General features: G+C 40.4%; 1 protein-coding gene across 3 annotated transcripts in view; it reads left to right on the top strand.

The window, feature by feature from the left end:
* SYT16 (synaptotagmin 16) overlaps positions 1-12,035 on the top strand; it is a 210,288-nt gene that overhangs the window by 172,015 nt on the left and 26,238 nt on the right. For all 3 annotated transcript variants that reach the window (XM_019644425.1, XM_019644417.1, XM_019644410.1), the window contains one exon: positions 9,363-9,575. In XM_019644425.1, coding sequence (XP_019499970.1) covers positions 9,363-9,575 — 213 coding nt within the window. The remainder of the gene's footprint in view (positions 1-9,362; positions 9,576-12,035) is intronic.

Here is a 12,035-nt window from a genome sequence, read left to right as displayed (position 1 = left end):
GTGTCTCTTATAGTCATCATATAGTTGAGTCTTGCTTTTTTATTCAGTTTGACGATCTCTACTTTCAAATGAGATACTTTTTTCATTTCATTTGCATTTAATGTATGAACACTATTGGGTTTAGGTATGTCATTTTGATGTTTGTTTTCTAGTTGTTGCAACAGATTTTTATCTTCTGTTGCTTCTGTTGTTTTCAGCAGACAATTTTGATTTCCTTATTATACTTTTAACTACACCTGTTTATATTTCCTCTTTTCAGTGGTTGCTCTAGGAATTACCTACACATCCTTAGTTTATGTCAGTCTACTTTGAGTTACTATTGTACCACATTGCAATATTTACTCTTTGCATTATACCACATTATAACACTACAATGATTTATATTTTGCAATAGTATAAATCATTACCTCTCTTCTCCTTTGTGTTATTGTTATCTCGTATATTACTTCTCCACATTTTATGAACCCCACAGTGCAATAGTACACAATTTTTTCAGTTATCTTTTAGAAAAAGTAAATGAAGGAAACATCAAAATCTTTTTGTATTTACCCTCATATGTGCCATTGTTATTATTGCTCTTTATTCCTTCCCTTAGATCTAAGGTTTAATTTGTTACCAGTTCTGTTTCACATGAAGAACTTCCTTTAATATTTCTTGAAGTGCAGGTCTAATGATTTTCCTATTCATTTATATTAAAATGTGTTTGTTTATTTTATATTCCTTTTTGAAGGATATTTTCTCTGTATATAGAATTCAGTGCTGACAATGTTTTCTTTCAGTACTTAAATATATCATTTCATTGTGTTCTGGCTTCCATTTTTTTCTGAGAGAAGTCAGATTTCATTTGTATTATTGTTCTCCTGTGTGTAATATATTTTTCTTTCCCACTTTCAGACATTTTGCTTCATCTTTGATTTTCAGCTGGTTGAACTTTTGAACTAGGTTGCTAAATTTTTTGAACCTGTATGTTGTTTTTTTCACCAAATTTGGGAGATTCTCAGCATTATTTTTAAAATAGTTTCTTTCACTTTTTTTTTGTTTTGCCTTTTCTTTCTTGGGCTCCAGTTACTCATATTTTAGACAACTTGATATGCTATCATTGTCCACTGAAGCTTTGTTTATTTTTTTCCCAAATTTACATTCTTTGGATTGGTTTTTAAAAAAATCTATAAAAGTTCATTGCCATCTCCAATCTGCTATAAAACCAATCAAGCATATTTTTTGTTATTTCTGAGATTATATTTTCAATTCTAGATATTTATTTAGTTCTATTATATTGTTTCCGTTTCTCTGCTGAGATTATCCTTACATATGCATATATGAGTATTCATTATGACCACTTTTTCTTTGAATCTTTGAATATATTTGTAATAGGTGCTTTAAAGATTTTGTATTCTGTATCCAACATCTGAGTCATCTTGGGGCTAGTTTCAATAAACTGCTTCTTTTCTTGAAGATTCACCTTTTCCTTGTATGTCTAGTAATTTTTTTTAAAAAAAGATTTTTATTGGGGATTTGGGGGAGGGGAACAGACAAGTTGCTGTTCTTTTGTTCTTCAGTCTAGTTGTGGAGGACGTTGCTTCACTGGCCCATGTTGGTATTATCATTGCGCTCTTCCCTGTTGAGGCAGTTGCTCGCCGGCCATTGGACGGCCGCTCATGGCAGCTCGGGAGAGCTCACACTCGCTGCTGGCCAGCCCCACTGCAGCCTGTGCCATCACTGGTGACTCACGGCAGCCCAGCTCCAGGTTGAGCTGTTGTTCACCATCTTAGCTGTAGAGGGCGCAACATCACTGGCCCTCATGTGGGATCTGAACCGGGCCCTGCTGCTCAGAGCTGGCATCCCATGCCAGCTCTTAACCAGTGCACCACTCAGCTGGCCCCTGTCTAGTAATTTTTTATCATGCACTTGCCATTATGGATGAAATGTTTTAGAGGAGTTGGATTCTTTCATCTTTTTGTAAAGAATCTTACTTTTTTTTTTCATCCAGAAATAAATTACTAGTTGATTCCTTTGAGCTGTGAAGTATACTTTTATGTTTTGTTTCATTGGGCTTGTTTCAGTTTTAGTCTTACTTCTAAGGTTGAACCTTCTGGAGTTTTAATGGAAAACCTGCAGTGTCTATCATGCTCCTCTAACTTGGCCAGATTCAAACTCCTAACTCAGTCTCCCCTGAGGTAGGCTATAGCCAAAATGCTCAAACATTTAGCTCTCTATCTTTTACTTTTTCTGGGTTACTTGGATTCTCCCCATACATTCATAATTCAGGTTTTGGTCTAGTGTTTGAGCTAAGTTCATATGTGGGGTTTGGGGTTCCCTCTCTGTGGTTCCCTCCTTTCTGGGGTTTCTCGCTCTATTTCCAGCTGCTGTGGCTGCCCTGAATTCTGTCCTGACACCTCGAGTCAATAGGCTTCTGATTTCTGCCTGAGTCCTAGAAGCCCTGTGTCTCATTGACCCTGTATCTCACCCAATGAAGTTTCCTTCTTTCAAAAATTCGATCTCCTGCAGGTTTTTTTTTTTTTTGCCTGCTCTTGCTCATTTTCTGTGCCTTCAAAGAGTTGGTGTAAAATTCTTTTTGTTTGAATTTATCATGGTTACTAGTAAGTTTGAATCACTTACTCTGTTGTTATCAGAGCTGTAACTTACTTTTCCTCCTCATAGTGATTTGTATGTTACTAATTTTAATAACAAATTTTCTATTTGACTCACTCATATTTAACTGTTACAAGTGCCATCGCTTTGTTCCTATATGAAATGGAACTGTCAAAACATCTCATACAAGGTGTAGGGTGACAAAATAGGTGTGCACAGGAGAACCAGATGCTAATTCTTCCTCTGCCACTAACTAGCTATTTGAATATAAATAAGTCCCTTACGTAGTCTCAGCCTTCAGTTCTATTCTGTAGAATGAGGGAGTTGGGTTGTATCAAAGTTTTTCAAGCTTTAAAAAAGTGCCAGGACTTCTCTTTTTAAATTTCTTAACAAAATCTTATAAAAATATAAACCATATTAAAGCAAAATAGTCCTGATTGTAGAGGGTGTATAGCCCAACCTGCCCCACGCAACCACCCCCACCTCCACTTTTACAGCAGCATTTCAGCTCCTTTGTGGAACCCTAGACCTCTGTAGAGCAGCCTGGAAAAAAAAAGAAAAGAAAAGAAAAAGTAAAAACAACAAGGCTGGATGATTTATAAAAATATTTTCCTATCCTGCCTTAATCCAAAAGTGGCTGGATTGTGCTTCTAGAAATGTGGCCATTTTCTTAGGATCTGAAATAGGCAGTTGTCACCTTTGACCTCCCTTCTGCTTTTTTACTTTAACCAATGTCTTGTTCTTATTTCTATCCTTATGCAGCCACATGGGCAGACATTTGCTGTGTGTATTTGAGAAATCTGGCATATAAAGAATTTCCTGCAATTGCAGATAAAAGTAGCACTCTGGTACTACACCACTGAGCACAACCCACCCCCACCTGTCTCCACTTCCCTTCTATAAGATGTGAGCACTGCTTTCCTCCACCTAATTGCTCCTATGTGGGTGGGAAGGAATTATGAGCTTGGAGCTGCACTGATCGTTTAGAAATTCTTTCTCCATCTGTAAAATAGCAGCAGATAGGCTTAAGAAATAATCTCCTTGCATCACCAGTTGGTGGTTTTATTGCCTTAAAAGAAACAACAAAATGAGCAGGTGTTGGGCACTGCCCATATCCAGAAAGCACTGCCGACTCTTAGAGTGCTCTAGACTTGGGGGAAAGGATGGTTGAGGTAAGGAAGGTGATACAACCGACGTTATCAACTTAATCTCCCGTTACAACCCTTGTTTCTTCCACCCTTCTCCCACAACAACCCTGATGATGAGTTTTCAGGTTAGATCTTGCAAGAGCAGGCACAGTCTTTCCTTTGCATGTAACTGTAAGTCTTCATAAAAGAGTTTCCACACAAGGCACTGCCATGATGGGGAATAATAATAATAATAATAATAATAATAATAGTAATTAACATATCATATGCCAGGCATGTGTCAAGTCCTTTTACATAGTTTACCTCATTTAGTCCTCTCAACAACTTTAAGAAGTAAGGAATATCAAAATAAGGACACTGATGTTCAGAAAGAGTAAGGAACTTGCTTAGGTGTCAAACTAAAAATTGGAAAATCCCAGATTCAAACTCAGGCTGGACTCCAGATTCCTTATCCACTCTAGCTTTAACTGCTGTTACACCTGACAGACAGTTTCTGTGGTTTGGGGGCCCCGTCTTCCGGTCTCTTAAATGTGGAAGATGAAGATAGCATTTCCTCTACCTCTCCTTATTTAAACTAGAAAAATAGCATTAAAAATTAGAGGGAGGACCAATCTGACTTCATTGAAGTAGGAACTAGATATTGATGGATCTATAGATAGCTCTTTCTGTCTGTCAAAGTCATGGCCTTCCTGTCAGTGCCAGAAGCCCACAGTAGCACCTCAATAGTGTGTAAACAAAGGGATAAAACTGGATGACCCTGCATCACAAAGGTTGCAGAAGTGTCTGACTTCTCTTTGGTGGTGGATATTCAGATGGTATCTAAGACATCTGTATTCTGTAATTGAGTGAAATGAACAATCTCAACTTCAAGATGTATCCACATCCATGGTAATTATGCAACTTTTTTTTTCTGTTATTTTAGCTAGCTGATTAGATGAAGGGCTGAAGATTTTAATACAAATTCCCACTACGCTATTTCCCAGATATTTAGCTTGAAAGGAGTTTGAACTTGGTATTTGATAATGGTGTTTCAGAAAGTACTCTTCTAGCTCTGAAATAAGTGCCACACTTAGATGAAAATTTGTGATTTGCAAAGACTGAAGTTTAATGAAATCCAGATCAGCTATTTCTTTATTGACATAGACTCGTTACAAGGCGAGTAGCTAGGCGAGTAGCTGGGATCTTTCAAAAAGATAAGAGTCAAGATTTGAATTAGAAAAAGTAACCCATTGATGAAAGCGTTTGAAAAATCATGTGGCAAAACCATTGACTTGGAACACTGGAAACCTGCGTTTGGTTCTGGCATGGTAGAACCATGAGCAAAACACTTTCTCTTTGGGTTTGGTGTCTCTGTGAAAATGAGGGAATACATAGATGCTTATGATGAAAATTCTTCCCGGCAACTTGTGTGATTTTTGTCTTCTTGTGATAAAACAGAATTGTGTAGACTTTGACCAGGATTTAAGAATTTTTTTCATTGAGGCAGCAGATGGTAGAGGGAGCATAATGTGGTCATTAATAACATTGACTGTGGAGCAAGACAGCCTGGGTTTGAATATTGGTTCCACTATTTATTAACTGTTATGACTGTGGCAAATTGCTCATCTCACTGTGTTTCAGTTTCCCCATTTATACAATGGGGATAATAAAGTACCTATTTCCTTGGACTGTTATGAAGCGTAAAGAAGTTAACATATGTAAAGTCCCAGAACAATGCTTGGCACATGATAAATACTGTATGTGGATTGCTTCTATTATTGTGATAGTGCCGCCATCAACCTCTGCTTCTGCTTAGTGGTTTCCAGGAGATGACAGATTTTGTTTTTTAGGTGGAGGATTCCCTGAGATCCTTGGGGGGTGATGCTTAGAATAGCATGGTGGTTGTATCTATAATCCCATCAGGAGCGATAGCCCCTCACACTGCAGCCTGCCTGTGCCCATTCACTGCCCCATGGACTGACTCTGTTCTTCCCACTGTTCTTCACACAAAGGCAGCAAGCTCCTGGCAGATGTCAGGGTAGGGGCAGCTGAGTTCCCTCTCACCTCACTCTGAGAAATAAGCTAGATATGACTCTAGTGTCCTGATGCAAAGATATCTGATAATGTGAGCGGTGGCCAAGCACATAGGTTACATGTTTAAGTTCCAGCTTCGTTACTTTGCTAACTTTGTTGCCTAGGGCAAGTTACTTAACTTCTCTGTGCCTGTTTCCATCTCTACAATGGGAATACTAGCCATCTCTGCTTTGTGGAATTGCTGTGATGATTAAATAGGATAATATATGCAAAGTGCCAAGAAAGGTGCTGGGCATATAATATATGTTTAGTAAATGGGAAATGTTATAATTACTATTATGACTATTAAATGAAGAGAATCAGCTCTGTGGGTGATCAGTGACTCAGTGCCAAAAAACATCAGGGGCCATATATGGGTAACTTAATAAATTCTAATTACTGATTTTATACATAGAGAAATATCCATGAACTAACTCACTTAATTTGAAGTTGATGATTTATGACTACTTAAAATAAAAGAAAAAATGGCCTAGCAATGAAAATGGCATGGAACCCCAGAGTTGGAAAGAGCTCCAGACAGATGTCTAATCCAACCACTCCTCCTGTGTGTGTATGCCCCTGACGTCCCCCCCAGGTGCTCAGCTGGTCCTGTACTCTAAATGTGAACAAGTTTAATTTTGTTCCAGTAGCACTCTGGATCTCTTCCATATGTGATGGATCTCCTGCTCCAGACTGCTATGCCCACCGTGCTGACACATGAGCAGGCTTCCCGTTGGGATGCTTTTCTGTGGGACAGTATTGGAGTGTTATTAATGGGAAATCTAGTCGCTCTGACACTTAGCTTTTCAGGTCTTCCCATGGTGCTGGTCACAGCCAGTAGAATTTAGCGAGCTGACAAAGCTGTGCTCTTGGTTCTTGGATTCTCTGCTCCATAAAAGAGAGAAACAGATTGCATTTTAATGCCTGCGGGCAGGTACTTCAGAGTCAGAGAATTTAGATCTAGGCAAGATTTGGGAAATGAACCAGGTGTTAGAAATGATCCACAAATGATGGAACATGGCCAGAGAGATTAAGGAACGTGAGCTCAGGGACTCAGCTAGTCAGTGTAAGTACAGTAATACCTTGGTTTGCGAGCATAATTCGTTCTGGAAACAAACTACCTGTATCGCAAGACATCGTTTGTTTACCACGTTAAAATGTATTAGAAATGTTTGCTCATCTTGTGGAACACTTGCAGACCAAGTTACTCGCAATCTAAGGTGTTACTGTATATAGAATAAGAGTGATTCCACCACCTCTGTCTCGCTCCCGAACATCATTAGAAGTGGCCTCTAGAGACAGGCTGCCTTGACTCGAGTCTTGAGTCTCTCTCTTATTGACAATGTGATCATCAGCCAGCTGTAGACATTTCTCTGCCTCAATTTTCTTTTTTTTTTTTTAAAGATTTTTATTGGAGGAATTGGGGGATAGGAACAGCACTGGAGAATTAGGGGAAGGGGAACAGAAAAGTTGCTGTCCTTTTGTTCTTCAGTCTAGTTGTGGAGGACGTTGCTTCACTGGCCCAAGTTGGCACCATCATTGCACTCTTCCCGGGCAAGGCAGATCAGTCGCCAGCTTCTGGATGGCCGCTCACAGTGGCTGCTGGCTAAACACGGTAGCCCATGGCAACCCACTGCAGCAGGGGCTGCAGCCTACCCGTCGCTGGTGACTCAGGGCAGCCCAGCTCCAGGTTGAGCTGTTGTTCAGCATCTTAGCTGTGGAGGGCAGTGTCACTGACCGTCATATGTGGGATCTGAACTGGGACCCTCTGGCGTCCCAAGCCAGCTCTTAACCAATGCACCACTCAGCCGGCCCTCTGCCTCAATTTTCTTACTTGGAATATAGGATCAATAATGTGTGGATTAAATGAGATAATATGTGTAAGTCATTTAGGACAGCTCCCGGCACATCAAAAGTATTCAAAAATTGTTATTATTCCTAGTCTTCGAAATGACCTCAGAAATATCAACTCTTACATAAGCCAGAGAATAAATGTTTTTCACCAGGCTGGTGTTTAAAGCATTTTTCTCTCACTTAAAATTTCTTCTTACCCTCTGATTTAGAAGTGATCTTCAGGACCCATCTGTGAATTAACAACCATATTCTTCCCCAGAATCATCGTGACTTTTGGATGGCAGGAGGAAGTCTTTAAAACAATCATTCCCCATTAGTTATTGTTTCCAGTTTACATTCAGCAAATATTTACAGAGTAGTTTGCCATGTGCCTGGCAGAGAGGTAGAAACTGGAGGGAAGCAAAGGTAGGTGGTCTGTTGTGTTCCTTTGCGGAGTGTACAGGTGAGGTGGAATGGTTGGCATTTAAATAGGGAATTGTGTCACAACACGGAAGTGAGCCCTGATGGGACAGGACAGTGAGCTTCTGCAGCATGTAGAAGGAGCCCTGAACCTGATTTAAGGGGTCAAGGAAGGGCTTTCTGGAAGAGCTAGATTCTTGGCTAGTCTAGATGGGGACTGAAGAGTACTCTGGGCACAGGGAACCGTGTGCAAGTATGTGTGGGAGGCTCTCAGGCTGGGAGAAAATACTGGGTATTCACCAATTTACTCAACATTTAACAAGTGCTTATTAAGTACTTAATGTGCAACAGGCATTGCTTTACATAATGGGCACACATCAGTTGATAAAACAGGTGATGTCTTTATTTTCATGCAAGTTGTGGGAGAGAAGAGAGAACTAGAGATGACAATTACTATGAAGAGAACTGCTTAAGGTCCGGTGATAAGGGAAGTGTTTAGGTTAAGTGACAGTGCAGCTGACACCTGAATGGCGAGGAGCCAGCCATGTAAACACTGGGGCGGGGGGTGGGGGTGGGAGAGCCTTTTAAGTCAAAGGAACAATAAAAGCAAAGGACTTGAAGGCAGGCACAATCTGGGCATGCTAGAGAAGCTGAAAGGGGACCAGTGTGCTGGGTGAGGTGTGGGGGATGCTGGGAAGGTGGTCTGAATAATTCAGATGGTGTTTGGGTTAGGCTGTTGGTGTTAAGAAATGCATCGGAACATTTCTAGTATAAACTAGATCACACACACACACACACACACACACACGCACGCACACAATGGATGTCTCTTCAAAACCAGGACGCTTTTGGAAAGTCTTAGTTGCAAATATCTCTTCTCTGAGGTGGGGCTTGGCTCTGTGAGTTTTAATAATTCAGACGAGGCGAAGAGCACATTTTCCGTCATTGTTGACTAGAGCTGCACATAAGGCATGTGCATGGATAACGGTCCTCGTCCCAGTTATGAGCAGGTGTCGGCAATGTAACAAATCAGCAGGGCTGCCCGGGTCAATGACAGGGCTCGTTGTGTTGATTAGGGCAGTCCCAGCGGTTTTTCCTGGGTTTTAGCCATCTATTTCTAATTACCCTCAGGAGCCTTCTCTGCCTGTTTTCTTCATTTGGCCTCAAATTTGTGTTTCAAACATGCTTTAACTTCTTTCTCTCCAGTTTGGGGCTGCTTGATCAGACTAATCGCCCGTGTTCTTCTGTTTCTCTCGTTCTCTCTCTCTCTATTCTTGCGGGCGCTGCCCGAGACTCATGGCTTTTGTTTGCTCCCAGTGAACAGCTTTGGAGACGATGAAGAAACATGCACATCTTCTGACTCTGACGAGGAGGTGATCAAACAATTTGAAATTTCTGTGTCCCGGTCCCAGAGTTTCCGTTCAGGAGCATCTGAGAAAGGGAAGCAGACAGGATCGGAACAGAAACCAAAATTCCGCCACTTGCTCTCCACCCGCGAAGAGGACGGCACCGAGGTGTCCGCTTGTGAAGGTATTCTTTGCATCACAGCCTTCCTTTATCTGGACCAGGGATGGCTAACGGGAAGAATGTTTTTGAGTCACTGCACTTGCATCTGAGAGTCCAGAGTGGATGAGAAAATGGGCGGGGCAAAGGGCTATTTCAAACCCCACAGAGGGGCCCATCCTGCAGGGAGCTGAGGGAAGAGATGGACCCAAGTGCTGAAACCTTGACCCCCCCCCCATTTGTGGGACCCCTTCCTTCCTTGTAGTTACTACTTTGTACATTTTGAAAGCTAAAGACTAGAATGGTACTTATCAAGCTTTATAAAGTCTTGCTCCCTTCTGATAAACACAAAAATTTGACATACCTGTCTGTTAACATTGAGACGCTAGCCTTTTCTCCCGTTTGGAATCATAGAGTCTATTGTCCATATATCTATATAACCTCAGAAGATTTTTGAAGCCTTTCTCTTAATAGTTCATATTATTAAGACAATTGGTACGTTTCATTTTCCAAATAAAAATATGCATAATAATAGCATTGTATAACCCTTTTCAAACAACGCATGCCCAATACACTCTCCCTCATTCCCTGTAGTTTCTGGACACCTGCCCCCCCCGCCCCCCCCCATCCTACATGAGAATTACTCGGCAAGAGCCAGGCCTTATGCATCCACTAGCATCTTCATACCAAGTTTACCCTCCACAAAGGGGAGGGGAGGACACTTGAGGGAGGATGAGCACAGCTAGTGATGGCGGATAGGCCTTGTTACGAGTCCCCTTCCCTCCCGCCACATACACAAAATGACCTGGGGAAAGAACAGTACAATATTTCTTACTGCTTTCCCAAGCAAAGGTCAGCCATCTCTCTGACTTCTTATGCCCAGAACCCTGAATAGGCACAGGACGTCGGAACAGGAAAGGGTCTGTAAAGTGTATTTGATAAAAAGCCAGCAAAAATGTCACACTGTCCACCTTAGTGACCTGGTCTAAATGTCCTGGGTTCTCTAATTTATTCTTTCTTTCTTTTGGGGCCTGTGGTCAGTCAAACCAGTGGGGGCAGAGCTGTAGCTCTTCCATGATTTTCAACATGTAACAGTGGAGAAGGAAAAAGAGAAGAGCACAATTGAGAGGAGATAACAGAGAATAAATTTCTGACTTGACATGTGGATGAGACAGGCAGAAAAAGAACAAAGAAAACATGGAGACTTGCCAAAAAGAACCCTATTCATCAGCGAGAATATCGTAGTTTTCTATCCACCATGTAATTTTATTTATTGAGATAGGCAAACAACATATTTTATTGCTATTCTTTGTAGCCCAAGGTAAGCCAAGAAATAAATGCCTTATGTAACCAAAGCATAATACTGAGCCTCTGTCAATTCCTCACACCCGTTCCTGCTTTTTTCTCCCTCTCTCCACTGAGAGTGCAAATGTTAGCTAATGAAAGTTAATAGCAGTTGATTCCCTAGGAGTAGCTTGTTTAATTCTAAAGCTAATGGCCCCATTTCCCAGAAGCCTAAATGTCTAGCTTCTGATTTATACAATGAGCTGATGTTGAGAGTTCTGACAACCACTCTAACCCTTACCCTTCCTGAAATTAGCAACAACTTTTGTCATAGCTGGTGATTCTGAATTTTTTGACAGGTGGTGATAGAAAAGGTGAATTTTTCCCCCCCTGAGGAGAGGAAAAAGTCCATTACATTGAATGAATTACCTGTAGATTTTGAAGAAAATCAGCAGGATTTTCAAAGAAATGAATAACTGCATGCTAAATTTTAGCTTATCAAATGCCATGGAAATGTTAATGTAATTTTTATTACATGATTTTTTTTCTGTGCATTTCTGTTTGTCTTTAGTTCAGTGAATTTGTTTCAGCAACAAAGAATAATGAAGCGATTAAGTGTGCACCCCAGAGAGGGTGTTTTTTTTGCCTTTTCTCTATCTATTTAGCTAATTTTTATTCTACCTTAAACCTGATTCTCTAAGATCAAATTTAATTGTAGGAAATTTTTACTTTAAAAATATATTCAAAATACTGGACCAGTGAAATTAAAGGTCCAAATCTGAACCATGAATGAGTTACTGGTAGGTTTTCTCATGTTAAATCTTAAATGAGATGCTTCATTCTAGATTGAGTGGTGAGGTTATTAGAACCAAGGCAATGCAATCTTCATGTTCCAACCAAAGGTTTGGGTTAAGTGACCTGGGTTGGAGGCTATGCATCTGGTCTTCAGGCATGAAAGATGGTCTGCAGAGTAATAGTTCACTTATTGGAACTTTGTTCCTCCATTTTTGTGCAAGGCCTTAGTTTTGCTTGAGAATATTTAGTTTGTAGGATATTACATAAAAGCTAGACATTATCTTCCTTGTGTCATTAAAAACAGCTTAATCATCTCCAGAACCTGTGGTCAGTTTTTTCAGAGTGGTGTATCAATCAGGATTTTATATATATTAAGGTGATGTGTATATATATATATATATATATATA

This window comes from Hipposideros armiger, unplaced genomic scaffold (assembly GCF_001890085.2).
Source record: "Hipposideros armiger isolate ML-2016 unplaced genomic scaffold, ASM189008v1 scaffold_5, whole genome shotgun sequence".
In the NCBI taxonomy this organism is placed as follows: Eukaryota; Metazoa; Chordata; class Mammalia; order Chiroptera; family Hipposideridae; genus Hipposideros; species Hipposideros armiger.
This window is presented reverse-complemented; position numbering and strand designations above follow the sequence as displayed.